Raw genomic sequence first — 17,038 nt, forward strand, 5'->3', positions numbered from 1 at the left:
CTGCTTAATTCAACCATTGCTTTAGGTATTCTCTGTTCAAGGTCCCAAAAAAAAGAAAGTGAGAAGAAAATTCTAAGCTCTTGAATGGAAGTATGAAACATTTTACCTTGAATCTTTGCTTTACTTTTACCATTTCCTCTCAGTAAAGTTTTATCCTTTGCTGGGTCTTGGCCAAAACCCTTGACTGTATTTATGGGTTTTACTCCCACTGTCCCCTCTCCCACGAATCTCCAAAACCCTTGACTGTAGGGTCAAACTAAGCATCATGCACGTGACATGCATGGACCAATTCATTTTTGGTCAAGAAGTTTGAGAATTCATTCAATAATATTTTATAAATTAGATTTAAATAGGTTTTGAATCGGGTACGGAGTTTAAAATTTAAATTATTTAAATTATTTGATATTTAATATCTGAATATATGTTATTTTTTAATTTTAATCATTTTAATGCTTAGGCGCATAAATATTTGATAAAATTGATAAACGATTGCATGAGTTAAAGTTGTAAATTTAACATAACTAATAATTTATTATTAGATATTTAATTAATAATTATAAATAAAAATAATATAATTCAATGTTATACAGAAATAATTATATTAATTTTAATCATTTTGACATTGATTTTTAATTATAAAATTTTACTCGTAATTCAAATCTAAAGCTGTAAATTTATATTTTCCAGTTCAAGAAAGAGGACACACTAATTGTCGATAATTATTTTCTTTTTTTTTTCATTGCCATATTTTCAACTTTAAAAGGGCACCCTTTTGAAAATTGAAATGAAATGCATAGTGATTTTCTATATTTTCTTTTGAAATATTGAAAAAAAAAAAAATGAGTGTGACTAAATTAATAAGCTCTCCAATTCTCTACCGCTCCACCTAATAAGCCAAAAATTATAAATACATTTCTTAAATATTAAAATTATAAAATAAGATAATATTTCTCAAAGTTTTTTAAAATAAAAAATCGGCCAAATTTCTCTACACTTAGGCTAAAGATTCTAAGAAAAAAATAGATAGACTCTCAGAGAGAACCAATATCATCCTCCCGTCCCGACCCTCTCATCCAATAAAAATACATCAAATAAAGCAAATTGTTAGATCAGACGTGGACCCTACCATATAACACTCACTGTTTGGTATATTCTTATCGGATGAAAAAGCCTAATGAGAGGATGGTAAGACGTAATTATTTATCAAAAATTCTTAAATAAAAAGGCCCTAGTAGAATATTGAAAAAATACTTTTTGCTTTTTTCAAAAACGGTCTATAACACTTTCCTTTTTACCTACTTAATTTTGATAAGCCCAAAGTGCCTTTTTTTTAAAATTTTTTTTTTGGGGATTATCATAATCATTTCTCAAGGCAATGAAAAGGAATGGGCAATTAAAATATTAATTAGGTGTTACCAATTAAATGAGCTTATAATTAATAGCCTATGGCCCCTTGCTCCCTACAACTTGCATTCATATCAATTCTCATCTATACAAATATGGAGTCTATTAAAAAAATATTTGGTCATTAATAAAGCATAAACTTTATTAATTGCAATTATAATACACAAGTATTTCACCATTTAAGTTCTTCTTTTTTTCCTTTTTTTAAAAGTCTACTTTAAGTTATAATATTTTTTATTACTAATTTTTTATTAAAAAAAATTCTCGACCATTCAAATTTTATTTTTAAATATTTTTTTGTATGGGGTTTTTTTTTTTTTTTTTGGAGATGAATCTTTGTATGATGTGTTTAGAGGGATGAATAGACGGGCTACAATTTAGTCTAATCCTAAAACCTCTTGTCTCATACTTTAAAGATGACGATAAGACAGCTCAAATCTCGATATTTTAATTTCGTAACGAGGAGATGAACCTAAGTAATTACAATTATTTTTATAAATTTTTAAATATTTTCTTTATTTAAGTACTTTTAAAATTATTGTTATTTTTTTTTTAATTTGACGGGTTACACCAGATTTGAATATAAATTATAACAATAATTTCTTTTCTTCAAACGAACTACCGTTGTTAAGATATATTGAATAATATTTTTAATTCACTTTGTTTCTTTGAAAACCAAATTTTTGAGATATTTATTAGTAATTGCTTAGGAAACTTTTTTATGTTAAAATTCCAAATAAACTTAAATCTTGAGATGAGAAGAACAGATATTTTATATGAGAGATAGCAATTTTTATGTCATTTAAAATTCAAATAAAAACTTTTAAAAAATAATTAGTTGCACATTCAATACTGCAAATTAATTTTATAAGATGACAGGACAATTATTTATTTAATAGTTTTTATATAATAATCTTAAAGTACTATTTGGAACTTAAAAAATAGAAGTAAAGAAATAGAAAATTCAGAGGAATCTCTTTGTCATGTTTGGCCATCAAGAAAGTGAAAAAAATAAATAATAACAAATCAATAAATAAAAATTTTATCTTACACATTATTAACATTTAATTTTATTATTTTTAAATTAAATTAAAATAAATTTTATTTATAATTATATTTAATATAAAAAAAATATATAGTAAACACGATTTTATCCTAATTACAATTTTTTATTCGAATAGATCATTAAAAAAAATTGCGCAGACTTTGAAATCACCAATTTAGTTAAATTAATAATAATAATAATAATAATATCCTGACAAAACTAGCCAATCTCACGTGAATTTTTTATAATAATAATATTTTAATCATTAAGTCAACATTATGCCTTTTGATATTTTTATAATTGATTTTTTACACGTGCAAAATTTGATTGCTTCTAAGTTTGCTAAAAATAATTACTTCTTCTTGAGGCCCTTAATCCTTATCATCATTATCCCATACAACCACCACCTCCACCACATCATAATAATTATATAAATTTTTTATAATTTCGCGTTACATTAAATATTATGGTACGACACCAAATTCGAGGTTGAAAGTGATGTATTCCTAGTAATTCATCGACGTGATGTCTCAAAAGAGAGAATTGAATCCGTGACCTTGGGGTCTTCAAAGTCACAAGTTCGCCCTTACCACTTGAGTTGGCCCGACTAAACATTATAAATATAATATTAGCATTATACAATTAGCGTTAAACTTAATCACAATTAATGCATGAAAAAAAATTTATACCTTTCAAAAGAGTTAAATAAAATTATTATTATTTGCTATAGTAATGCTATCTTTTCAAAGTGGGAGGAGAAAAAATAGTTATTAATTACTTAGATATTAATAAACACACACGAAAAAATAAAACAGCATGAGACTTGATTAATATTGTGTTGTCATGTAAATATCAAAGTAATTTGCATTACTCATGCATTAAAATCGATAATAATATTTTACCCTAAATATCATAAAGAGAAATTGATGCGTATGTTTTAAGAGCTTTGAATATTTTAAATTTTAAATTAAAATTTGTGAGAACTTAATATCATGAATATAAATTATATTAAGTTCTATTTAAATCATATAAACAAATTTAAAAAGAAAACAAGAAATTTTTTCATATTATGGTTGGATTTTAAGCACAAAAAGAAGAAGAAAAGAAACAATAATATAATTTTTAGGAGTTATGCCAATTTTTTTTCTTGTGATTAAAAATTATTTTATTCTTAATAATTTGATATAATTGTTTTAATGGTGAGTGTGATGTCTATGAGTAAATGAAAAAAGCTAAATATTATTTTTTTTGACTAGTTTCAATAAGAAGAAGATATATGTGAAAGGTAAAATTGGGTAACACCCCTATGTGTTTTTAGAAATGACAATCCACCCCATGTGTTTTCAAAAAATCCCTTGAGTTTTAATTTTGTTGACAAAATGAACCTTTTATTAGTTGACTATTATTCAGTCGTTAAGTATATATGGAAAAAATAATAATTTTAGTCATAATAAAATATGAGAAAATGAAAATTACTAATAAATTATTAAAATACCTAATAATTATAGTACTACAAAATGTAATGGCTAAACACATGATAAAACAAATAAAATATAATTCAATATTTTTAAATTCAAGTAACTTATCAAATATTGTAAGAACTCGAACCGTGATAAGTGGGTTTAAATATTAAAGAGAGGGGCATTTTGGTAAAAGAGTAAGCCTCGTCGACGAAGCCAGATTTTGTCGACGAAGCCTTTGTTCTTCTCGTCGACGAAATTTAGAGACTCGTCGACGAGGAGAAGACGAGGAGTTTTGGAAATCGGGAATATCAAGACTCGTCGACGAGGTCATCGATTCGTCGACGAAGTCAGTGGAAAATTCGTAGATGAGAACACCATTTCGTCGACGAAATTGCCCTAGTCAAAAAAGCTATAAATAGAATATTCTTTACTTCTAAGCTAAGAAACTTCAATCTTATCTCTCTCTCTCTCTAGAACTCTTCCTACTCTCTCTCTCTCGCTAGATTTCTTCGCCGATCGTTGATAGAATCAAGAATCTGAAGTTACCACGAGAATCGTGGAAGGATTCTCTATATTTTCTACAGATTGGAATCTCGTTTCGGAGATTTTCAGGTTTCGACATAAAATCGAGGTAAGACTCGGTTTTCAATTCTGATCCAGTAGTTTTGTAGGTAACTGTCTTGTGAGCATATTCTGTACTATGATTTGTAGGTTTTGGAACTCGGTTCGCTGTTTAGGGACTTTGGAGTTCGGGATTTTCTATTCGGGGAAAATGTAGGGAAACTATGTTTATATTGGTTATTTTTGAAATCAGACTCAGTGGAGCTGTGATTCACGGTCCTGTGTGTGTTTTGACTACTTATTTGGGGGGATCTAATGGGAAAAACTATGGATTTTTTATTATTACAGTTTTGGGAAAAAGGGGGCGACGGATTGCATCCCTGGTTTTGTTGAAAACCAAGGGTATATGTTGATTTATACTGTGTTATTGGGATGGACATGCCTTGACTTTGTTTAAACTGTATTTGTTTGGAAAACCATGATTTAAATTACCAAATGGGTGTGGTTTGTTTGGTTATATGAGCATACATGAGTGTGTGATATGTTGAAATGCTAGTAGGAACGCGATTCCGAAATTGTTTCAAGTACTGAGAGTGTCCGGCTCTATATTCGAGGGCGTGAGCCTATTTCGGTAGATCAGGCCGAAGGGTGTGGATCCACCAGTTATGCGCCGGTATGATGCCATGGGAGTTTGGGACTAGCCATGTGCCGGTGGCGCCGTGCTTCGCGGGTTGACTACAGGCCAACGCCGTATTGTCGCGGACCGGCTTCGGGTCGAAGGGTGTGACGACACCGAAATTACTGATCATGTGTATGTGTATGGGTGCGTGTGTGCACTGTGGAAATTAGTACTGGAATACATTTAACTGCGTGTATGTTGTATCATGATAACACTCAAATGCCACACATCGATATAACATGCGTTCTTCCTTACTGAGAGGTGTCTCACCCCTGCTGTACGTACATTTTTACAGGTCTTTCGAGTAACCGGAACTAGGGTCCTAGTGTAGAGAGCGTAGTGGCCAGTGTACTGCGTTTAGCGCTTGGGTAAGTGTTAGGATTGTATTTTGATGGGTTGCCATTTTGGGATGTGTTGGGCACCCAGTTTGTACGTTTTGATAGAGTCATGTTGTACTTTTGTATAGACTCTGGTATGGTACTGTATATGTTTATATAGAATGACTTTTTCCGCTGCGTATATGATTGTGTTTGGATGTGTTTAGGGTGCCTAGAAACCCCACGGGATCGGACTCTCATCCATTGTACTGTATGTTTGGATGTTTTATCGGATACATGGACATGTGATGTAGGACAATCCTAGGAACCCTAGTCCTACCAAAGACCCTCTCACAAATGCACACACCAAATACACTTTAAGATGAGAATTTAATTAACCGCAATGACCAATATAAATTATATGCAAGAACTACAGGTTGTGGAAAATTCAAAAAGTTATAGGATTCATGTACACTTGTCTTTAAGGACCTAATCAAGTAGGATAAGATAATTACTTGAAAGATGGTAGATTCAAGCCTTAGAAATAAGCCTAAACATGCATCTTATATATTCTTAGAATAAGACACAATCAAGCATTCAAGTATGAAAATCTTTTGGATTTTGAAGAGTTTGTCTACAGATATTATTCAAAGGCATACAATGGATATTTTGAAAAGGCTAATGGAAGGTAAATATCATATTGGCTACCTAGGAGTTATTTTGGAAGTAATTGAAATGAGCTTACTGAAATTATTCGGAATGATGAGCACAACACACTCGAACCTTGCTCGATATCTTGAATGATGATTCTTGGCTTTTCTTGGGGTTGTGATTGATCTGCTTGACTGTCGAAGTACTAATCTCACAAAATAGCTACTGGAATGGTAATATGGAGAATGGATAATGATAATCTCGTGGCCTCTCACCACTCAATCCCCAAAGGAGAAGGGATGTGGTCTCTCACCACTCACTCACAAAGAGGGGAACAAGCTTAAAGCTTAAACACAAGGCAACAAATCTTGATTCAATTCAAAATACTTGATGTCCCTAATAACTTACATGCCCAGCTATATATAGAGGTGTTGGAACAACCCTCCAACCATAAGTAAATAAAATATAACAAGCCTTGAATGGAAAATGAAACCAAAAGTCAAAAATGTAAAATTTTCAAAACAAAAAAAGTCTCATTCTTCGGCCTTCTAGACGTTCCATACTTTGAATTAGTTTACCTACCATATACCAAATCAAAGATATGGAAGTCTTCTTTGCAACACACTTTGAGCCACTCCATTTGGACTTTTCTTGGAAAGTTATGGCATATTTGGTGAGAGGTGTGCAGCTGTCCATGTGATGCAGAATTTCTTGACGAATGCCTACCGTTATTGGGCTGCCAAGCCGTGCACAATTTGAATTTCATAATTTTCCCTATACCCAAAGAAAGGTATAGGAGTCTTCTTTCTAGCCCAATTGGAATCAGGTTATTTGGGCCTCTGTAGATGAAGTTATGCATTTTCTTGTACAGGTGCGCAGTTGCCTTCATCCCAGCGAATGCATCCACGTGACACCATCTTAGCAAATGTTATGTTTGGGGAATGTTGATCCCCATCAACATGTTAGATTACATTTTCACCCTTGGGTCCCATTTCGGGGTTCGGGGCGTGACAAATATAGTGTTAAAAAAAGATAAACTAAAATTTTAAAATTTATTCTTTATAAATTAAAATTATAAATTTGGATGTAGACACCTCATTTTGTCTGGCTATTATGTAGCCTAACTTAAGGGGTTTTGTTCTTTAATTTTGTCTTTTTAGTCATTGGTTTTTTGGTACCATCTAAGGTTTTCTCCTATCAGGCCTTTTTTTTTTTTTTTTCTCAACCTCACTGAGCTGAATTGGGTTTTCATTAATTAGGCATTTTTGTAAAAATTGTTTTACATGCATACATTTTTTAGCATCATAATTATGATTTCTAAGAAAATACAAAAATGAAAAAAATTTGGTCTCCATTCTTTTGTTGTCGAGATTTTTTTCATTACCTACATACACAAGAGAAAGAATTTCTATGTTAGATCACATATAAGCCAATTGAGCCCAGTTTGGGTAAATTTCCCAACTAAAAGATAGTGTAGGCCCACCTTGGGCCCGTGTTTTGAAATTGAGAGCCTTGGGTTTAATTTTAAGAAATTAAAAGGACATATTTCGGGCATTTTCTTTTCAAAGTTAGTCCAATTTGGGCTGGAGCCACCCAATGAGTCGAGCCCCAACAACCTCACACGATTATTTTCCTAGGGCAGACAAGCTATGCTTGTCTTCTCCTTCCTCATGCATCATTTTTCAAGGTGGCTAGTTCCTATAACTAGCCATTTTCTCCCATTTCATATGAGCTAGTCTTTGTGACCAGCTTGAAACGACCTGCTAATAAAATAAAATATTTTTCCTAATTTTAAATTCAATCATTAACCTAAACAATGGAAAACCAATCATATAAAATAAATCCACACATAATACAATACCAGAGTGTCAAATCAACTCACAATATACAATCATCACTATTCTCTCAAAACTACCCTTACTGATACCAAGGGTTTACAAAAACATGTCACCCAAAAATACTCACTCTCAAAAGGGTAGTACAACAGCCCCTCTACCAGCGAGTCTGCTCCGCTCGCCTAACTGGTTCACTTAAAAAACAATTCAACACTGGGATGAGCCAACGCTCAGTAAAACGAAACATACTATTACTAGTGTGTGGTTACTGAGTTATATTTCTGTATTAATAATCTGATTTATAAATAATATCATGGATAACTGAAATTGTAAATGCTGGTATAAATAACATATATTAAAACTATATAAATTTCCTTTTCATAATACTACTACTACTTCTGGAAATCTACTTATACTTATAATATCTGAGAAACTTTTCCTGAATGATTGTATGTCATGATTTAACCCCTCATGACAGGATTGTGCGGCCCGAAGGCGAGACCTATCATGGCTAGCCTACCAGGGTAAGTCAATTGAACTCCGACAGTCTGATCGGCCCCCTCAATCCATATCTGATGGGGAGCCTGTCCCGACGTGGGCATGATCAACCTCATACCACTTACGATCTAAGTAAAGTGGTTGCACTATGAACTGAATGTCTGTAGCTACGGTATCGTGCTCTGCTGTCTGATCCATTAGGGTTTGATACTATATAGATAACTAATATCTGTAATATAATATTTTTACCGTGGTTTCTAAAACAACCATAACCCCATAGAATTTATCTGAAATTCTAAATAAACTGACTGAAAATCTGATTTCTGTATAATTGAACTGCTGTTTGAATATCTGTATATTGGGGCGTTATGGTACCAATAAACGTGTTATTATGAAATTACTGAAAATGCATATTTCAGTATATTGTATACTGAAAAATTCGTCATTCTATAAATATGCAAATATCATGGTATTTCTATTAATATAGTACTGTTATGTTATCAACTCAAGTCACACAAATAAATATTAATATTATCAAGTTCTGGAAACTGTAAATATATATATATTTTTTGAATAATAATTTGATAAAAACATATAATTCATGTTGAAATCATAAAAGGGTTTCCTAATATAGCATATTTTCCTTACCTAACTACTAGAAAGCCTCTACTAGATATCGGTCCTACACCCGTAGGGTTTCCCATTCAACCCCCTGAAAACAACATTCACCAGAACAAAACATCATTATTTCTCTGTCTACTTCATTTCCTACAACTGTTGGAAAGCCTAATTTCGAATAAAAGACCTTACCCTGAACTTGGGAAGAAATTCAACTTTATCCCACCGACGATCCGCCCCGATAAACTTGGAGAGAACTTCGCTAGGAGCGTCGTGGTGGCCTTAGATCGTCGATCTGGTGACTAATAGGGTCGAAATCAAAGAGAGATGGAAGAAGAACCGTAGGAGTGAGAGAGGGGAAGATTTTCGTTGAGGTTTTGTGATTAAACCTAGTTAGAGCTATTTATACTGCCACCTTCGTTGACGATCCACGTCATCTCGTCAACGAGGTTTAGAAGGAGGTTCGTTGATGAATATCATCTCCTCGTCAACGAAATTCAGAATTCGAAAAAATGGCCGCTCGGTATTTTCTCGTAGACGAAATGCTACCTTGTCAATGAGGTCCTCATGTACCCTCGTCGATGAATCCCCTGTGTTCGTCAACAAAGTCGGTTGCCTCCTTCTGTTATTGTTTCCATTTCCCTCCCTCTTATTATTTAAATATCATTATTCTTCAGGTCGTTACAAGCTTGTTTATAAATAGGACTTAAGGGGATTGAGAAGAAAGGGAAAATTTTATTTTATTTTTTAAAAGGTGGGGGGTGGGAGGCTGGAAAAGCTCAGAGAGAGAAATTAAGACTGAAATATTGAAACAAGGGAAGAAAGAAACATAAAAAAGGTTGAAGATTGATAGCGAGAGAGGCTAAAAAGCTCAAATTGCAGAGGCTGGAGAACTGGGGATAAAAGGTTGGACAACAAAGAATTGAGAGAATTCGGGTAAAGAGAGGTTATCAAAAGAAATCACTAAAGCAATAAAAATAAGCTTGCTGACAGAGAAATTTAGAAACAGAAAATAAAAAAAGCAAAAAGTTAGTGCTCATTCCCTTAATTCTACTTTACATTAGTTGGTTCAACAATTTGTTTAGCAGTATTTATAAGAGGTATATAATTTTTGACTTGTTTAAAATTATTGAATTTCAAAACCCAAGAATCGAAGCTTAACTGAATCTTCACATCCTACATGTTGACTTTTTGAGTCTGATCCCTATTTTGATGTTGACAAAGTACAAGTATCTCATGTGTGCATTTAGTGTTTTTGAACAAGTTCATGATTCAGCTCACACATGAGGTTGAAGACATGGAAGCCTGAAGGAACATAAAGATTATATTATCCGGCGTATTCCATTGAGTTTGAAGAGTAAAAGACGAAGACGTTCATTTTAATTTGTATACGTATTTAATTTTTATATCTTGGTCTGTAATAATATATGCATCTGCATGATATGTCTTGTATGCTCAGAAATGCTGTAGATTGACCATAGAGACCGAATAACCTTAGCGGTCAACCGACGCCAAGTTTTTGGGCGTATTTGAAAAGACCCTAGGTTCCTACACATTGTGCACAAAGTCCCCATTCACATTTACAATCAGGGGATCAACTTGAAATAAAATTGAACATAATAGGCATAATTGTGAGAGGTCGGGTGACCGAACACCAAGTGTTCAAAACACCTCGGGCACCCGAATCGCTGGGAAGTCAACGGGTTGACATGGTTTTGGGCGACCGAACCATAAATGAGTGTATTGTTTCCAGGCGACCGAACACCTGTCAAGTTACTTTTCACCAACTCAGGGGCCCAAACCTCTGCGTTCAAAAAGGCCTTGAGCGACCGAATTTGTTAGTTTGGTTAATCAAACTTTGCTCCGGGCACCCAAACCGCAGACATAATGGTTTTGACTTTTGTTTAGCCACACGAGCTTGAACTCGGGTACCCGAACCAATAAAAATGGATTTTTGAGTTGAGTTTATTAGGGCGACCGAACTAAAATTCAGCCACCCGAAACCTCTCGGCTTGGAAATTTTTTAAGGGCTAAATAAAAGGTCATTAATTTTTAATTAATCTTTTTCAAAATACCGAACGTGTCCCCAACGGTCATAATATTTAGAAAATCTATAAATACCCCCTTATTACTTTAGATTAGTAATTTTGATTAACTTTAAAAATCTCTCAAATTATTTCTTAATCAAAGATCCCCCAAACTGATTTCATTGCAAAAAATCTTTTCCTTGGAATAAATTTTTACACTCTCCTACTCTTTTTATTGCTATTTGGAAAATCTTTTGTAAAAGAGTATTTATTTTGTTCGGGCATCTACTTTGATTGAGTTTATTGCAAAAACAATTTTTGAGCATAACTCTTAATTTCTCCAAATACTTTTTTATTGCTAATCTTTGTTGGAGAAATACTTATTTTATTTTGATTTTTGAAGCATGTGCATATTTCTCTCAACATCAAAGATCACACATCTTCGTTTTTGTAAAAATATTATTAAGATCAAAAACCCTATGTTCTCCCATATTATTATTGAAATATATTTTTGGAAAAAATCTCTTATTAGAATTTAAATATATTTAAGCACCCTTACTTTACTGAGTATAAATCATATCATATTAGAGTGCATACATTTGAGGTTTATTCTGTACATTTTTACTTGTATTTCTCAGAAGCATTTTCATGTACAACATATGTTTTATTTTATGGTTGGGTTCATCTTGTAAATTGAATTGGGGAGTCTCAGCCCCGTAAGTGAGATCGGTTCTGTTCAACCCGGAAATTGAATTGGGGAGTTTCAACTCCGTAAGTGAGATTAGTTCGGCTCAGCCTAGTGATTAATTAATTAATTAATTTTTTTATTTTTTATTTTTATATATTTTTTATTTTTATTTTTTGAAATTGCTCCACTAATCTGATTTAACTATTTTTTTTTTTTTTGTTATTACATATATCTCATTAACGTGGAGAGTTACTTAACTGAGATGTAAAAACTCTTTTTAACTTGTATATCTATGCGAGAAAAAAATATATAAAGTTTTTAAAATTGACCTCGCTAATTCAGAGTTATATATTAGAAGGATTTTATGATAACTCGGGCATTTTAACATTTGAACAAGTTTTAACATACAAAAATTTACATTTCGTACGTATATACTTATTTTTCTTCAAGTACAAACATATCTCTCTCTCTTTACGTAGACTACTTATTTAAGCCTCCTACCGAACCCAAAAAAAATTATCGCCCTTAATTATTTGATTATTGTAACTAAATATAATAGTCTTATACAATAAATGTTTTTAGAAACTAATATTACAGAAAGAAAGGTTGAATGCACAATCCATTATCCTACTGACAACGACAAGATGAAAAAATGCTCACAATTCTATTCATTACTATGTTATTAACCAGCTTTTATTTTTGTGAAAGAATAATATCAACTAATAAATTAATTATGTGCAAAGTTAAGACTATTATATTTCTAATATGATTACAAATTAAGAAAATGTAAATTTTAATTATGTGTAAAATTAACTTTTTTATTTATTAATTTGCTATATATTTTCTTTTCTTATTCACTTTTCTTGATAATCATAAATTTTTGGATACATGAACTTCTATTGATATTTTAAAGATTCCACTAATATTTCTTGAACTTTGCCAAAAAAGAAAAAAAAAAATAAGAGGGAGATCTCCCCTTATATATATTATAAAGACATTTTTTTTAAAGAGTATAAGGGGCCATTTGGATTATGAATTTTACTTGGGAAAAGAAAAGAAAATGAAAATAAGGAGGAAACTCATTTTTCATTATATTTTCCTCCTACATTAAATTCTACTTAAAATGAAAGTTTGATTTTATATGATTAAAAATTAAATATGAATGATGTGTAAAATCAAAATTTAATTTATAAATTTGGTATATATTTCATTTTATTTCTTATTTTTCTTCATAATTAAACATAAAAACGTGAATTTTTTAATATTTTCATTTCTTTTCCTTTTCTGAATATTTTTCGAGTTCCGAACGGAATTTAAATGTTTCAAAAATCAAATGTCAATAGAGATTTGTCAAATCCTAAAAAATAACTATTATTTTTTATCTTAAATTATTTCATGTTTTTGGATACAGACGTAAAACTTGTATTATAAAGTTGATAAATTTTAAGCATAAAAATACCAATTTAATATGTAGGAAGATATTTGCATTTTTTTTTTATAAATTTTGAATAAAAGTGGACATGCTTTTATTGCTTTATAAAGAGATATTGACATTTTTGTTCGGATAAATTTTGAGTAAAAATAGATATATATATATATATATATTTTTTTTTTGGATATGTCGGGTTTCCTAGGTTTATGCGTTAGACTAATCCCACACCTACAACAGCTGTGCCTTTAGCCGACACGTAAGAGGTAAATCGTGGATGTGCGTTACAGGTGGCAAGATTTGAATCCCAGACTTTATCTTTGTTCAGGACTGTTTGGTGAATTTCCTTGCCATCTAAGTTTATACTGAGGTAAAAAAAAATAGACATATTTTATCCACACGAAAATGGGTTCATAATTTGGCAATTTTCGTTTGTTTGGTTCAGGACTTTAACTTCAAAAGGAACTTGGAATTGACCCGCCGGCTCATCATCATTTGGATCAAAACGGTCCACCACGCGGCTAGCTGCAGCAGTCAACATGTCAAAGATGATAAACGTTGAACATTTTAATTGCTTCAGCGAACGAAACGACGTCGTTTTTGTATACGTCGCTTACGTCCCCGCCAGGCGAATATTGATCCATGATCCATCCACGCACAACACTAGTCACGCACACGACACGTTGGACCATCTGCGGCGAGTCTTACATTTACTTACATCCCTGAGTGCGCGTAATTTTTCGTGAACTACAAAAAAATTTGGTCTGTCACAGCAGAGGATAAAGATACAGGTCTGGGCACCCTATCCTGTGCGCAATCGCATACGTGGCATGCCACATGACAAACAGTAGTTCATGGATGTTCCGAACACCCGCGTCCTATGAGTGCCATCTGTTCATTTCCCAATACAGGCTGCTCCTCCTCCACCCCACGCGCCACGCGTCCAGCCTGCGTCCGAGCTACTGCAGACCGTGCTCCATGGGCATTTTTGGAATTAAAAAAAGGGATAAATTGTATACTTGCTATTTAGCGTCTTCCCCACCTTTTTTTTTTTCGGAAAAGTGATATTAATACAAAAATAATGTATTAATAATCTCAGAGTTTTGAAGATATTTTAAATTTTAAAATTTGAATTATACTATTAAATTCGTTAATTTTATTAATAGTTTATAAGAAGGAGGATATTTTAAAAATACAGAAAAAAATTTAATTAAAACTAAAATTTATTTTTTTCATCTATAGCAGCAGTAACGTTTAGACTCAGTGTTCTGAAAAAAAAAAAAAAACTATACTTTATATTTGTTTTTTAATGCATCAAAAAACAAAATATTCTCGTGATTCTCACTTTGAAAGGATGAAAAAATAAAGCAAATTCACAATATTGATAGTCATTTCTGTTAGTATATCTCCCTAAAATACCCTTGTACCCTTGTATGCCTCATTCTCTTATAAAAGGATAACCTTGTATAGTTATATGTATAAAAAAAAGATTAATAAAGTCTGTATTAATCTTAACATGGTATCAAAGCCAAGTTAAACCTAATTTTTCTTTTTTCTAAACCTCCTTGCCGCCGCACACTGCTTCATCTTCTTCGCTCGGCCGCCGTTACGAACGACGTCGTCGTCATCGTTGGTAGCTGTTTTGGACGACGTCGTTGTCATCTTCCCTCTGGTCCTGTCTCCCTTTGGTGCAGCGAGACTCTCGTCTCTGCCTCCATCTGGCATCGTTTCACGCTCAGCTGACTGGAGCTCTCTTAGTATTCCAATCGTCGTGCCAACACAGAGGGAGAGGCATCCTCCCCCAACCTTCGACACTTATGACCGAACAGAAACGAAAGGAAGCACAAACCCCTAGGGCAGAGAGTCTCTGTCTTCCCTGTCCTTGACGACGACACCGACTGTGCAGGCCAACACGCGCGAGCTCGCCATCGTGAGAGAGTCTCTGTCTTCCCCGTCCGTTCTCCTTGTGCAAGCCAACACGCGCGAGCTCGCCCAGCTAACCAGCTCCTGGTGGGGTGGTTTGGGCTCTGGGTTTCTTCACCATCAAGTCGCTCCTTGCTCCTCTGGCCGCGCTCGGCATAGGCAATTGAGTCTTGTTGGCGGCGAGGGAACCTTCGATTTCTCAGAAAATCCACCACAGAACCAGTTCCTTGGGAAGGTTTATAACATCAACCGTTTGTGCTCTAACTTGCTCATTGGCCACATTCTTTCTCCAGCGTGGCAGATGGATGTCAAGAATTCCTTCTTACGTGGTGATTTGGCTGAGGAGATATGCAGCCCCCTTTTGGGTATCCTCATTCTCTTGGTCAGGTTTGTCATCTTCGCCGTGCTTTATATGGGCTTAAGCAAGTTCCTCGTGCTTGGTTTGCCAAGTTCAGCTCCACTATTGCCCAACTTGGGTTTGCCCCTAGCCCTTATGATTCAGTTCTTTTTACCCATCACACTACTACTGACATCACTCTTCTACTACTTTATGTTGACAATATGATCATTACTGGTGATGATACTTATGGTATTCATAAGCTTAAGCAATTTCTGTGTCGGCAGTTTGAGATGAAAGACCTCAGTTCTCTTCACTACTTCCTTGGCTTAGAAGTGTCCCCTACCTTTAATCGCTACTCCTTGACCCAAGCCAAATATGCCTCTGATCCTCTCACACGTGCTGGCCTCACCGATTGTAAGATAACTTATAGTCTGCCGGAGCCCAATATCAAACTCCATCCTGCTAATGGGGAGCTCCTTCCCTATGTCACTCGTTACCGACAACTTGTCGGGAGCTTGATTTATCTCACTGTCACTAGACCATACATTGCCTATGCAGAGCACCTTGTTAGTCAATTTATGTCGGCTCCTCGATCTATTCACTATGTAGCTGTTCTTCGCATCTTACGATATGTGAAGGGCACCTTATTTCATGACCTTTTTTTTTTCCTCTCACTCATCCTTGACATTACAAGTTTATTCAGATACTGATTGGGCAGGGGACCTTACTGATCGTTGGTCTACTACTGGTTTTCTTTTTTTACTTGGTAACTTTCTTATCTCTTGGCGGAGCAAAAAGCAAACTATTGTTGCTCGCTTTAGCACTAAGGCTGAGTATCGAGCTCTCGCTGATACTACTTTTGAGGTTCTTTGGCTTCGTTGGCTTCTCCAAGATATGGGAGTTCCTCAGCCCTTAAACATTTCACTTTATTGTGACAATCATAGTGCTGTCCAGATCGCTCACAACGATGTCTTTCATGAACGCACCAAACATAATGAGATCGACTATCATTTTGTACGTCATCATCTTCAGGACGGGACACTTCGCTTCTTGTCAGTTTCTTCGGTTGATCAGTTGGCTGATATCTTCACGAAATCTCATCCACCTGGTCGTCATCATGCTTTAGTCTACAAACTCCAGATGTCATCTTCGAAACCACCTTGAGTTTAAGGGAGGATGTTATTATATCTCCCTAAAATACTCTTGTACCGTTGTATGCATCTTTCTCCTATAAAAGGATGACCTTGTAGAGTTGTATGTATAAAAAAAAAGATTAATAAAGTCTGTATTAATCTTAACAATTTAAATTAATTATATTTTCTTACGTATCAAACATGCAACTAAGTTATAATAGATTATATTGCTGAGTGTAAACACACTGATACCATGGTAGCACATTTATGTGTTTTAAATATTCAAATTTATTACCTTTGAGTAAAGACTAAGGAAATAATGAAGAATTTTAAAGATATATAATTATGGTCTCTAGGGGTGATAGAGTTATAGAGATAATATAAAGCTTAAAATTGAAATTGTTTTGTCTTTTAGTGAAAGATGGAA

General features: G+C 33.6%; 1 protein-coding gene across 1 annotated transcript; it reads left to right on the forward strand.

Moving 5' to 3' along the window:
- The first annotated feature begins 15,699 nt into the window (after positions 1–15,699).
- Positions 15,700–16,642, forward strand: LOC131146675 (uncharacterized mitochondrial protein AtMg00810-like). The gene is made up of 2 exons (XM_058096415.1): positions 15,700–16,044; positions 16,511–16,642. Exons 1-2 carry the CDS (start codon positions 15,700–15,702, stop codon positions 16,640–16,642), a joined length of 477 nt encoding a protein of 158 aa, XP_057952398.1.
- Positions 16,643–17,038: the final 396 nt, after the last annotated feature.

The sequence above is a fragment of the Malania oleifera genome, chromosome 13, assembly GCF_029873635.1.
Source record: "Malania oleifera isolate guangnan ecotype guangnan chromosome 13, ASM2987363v1, whole genome shotgun sequence".
In the NCBI taxonomy this organism is placed as follows: domain Eukaryota; kingdom Viridiplantae; phylum Streptophyta; class Magnoliopsida; order Santalales; family Ximeniaceae; genus Malania; species Malania oleifera.

Excerpts from the sequence above, each read along its gene's own strand:
- LOC131146675 (XM_058096415.1), top strand. The coding sequence starts at position 15,700 with ATGATCATTACTGGTGATGATACTTATGGTATTCATAAGCTTAAGCAA. Across the intron at positions 16,045-16,510 it reads TTGCCTATGCAGAGCACCTT|GACGGGACACTTCGCTTCTT; the intron begins GTTAGTCAATTT and ends CATCATCTTCAG.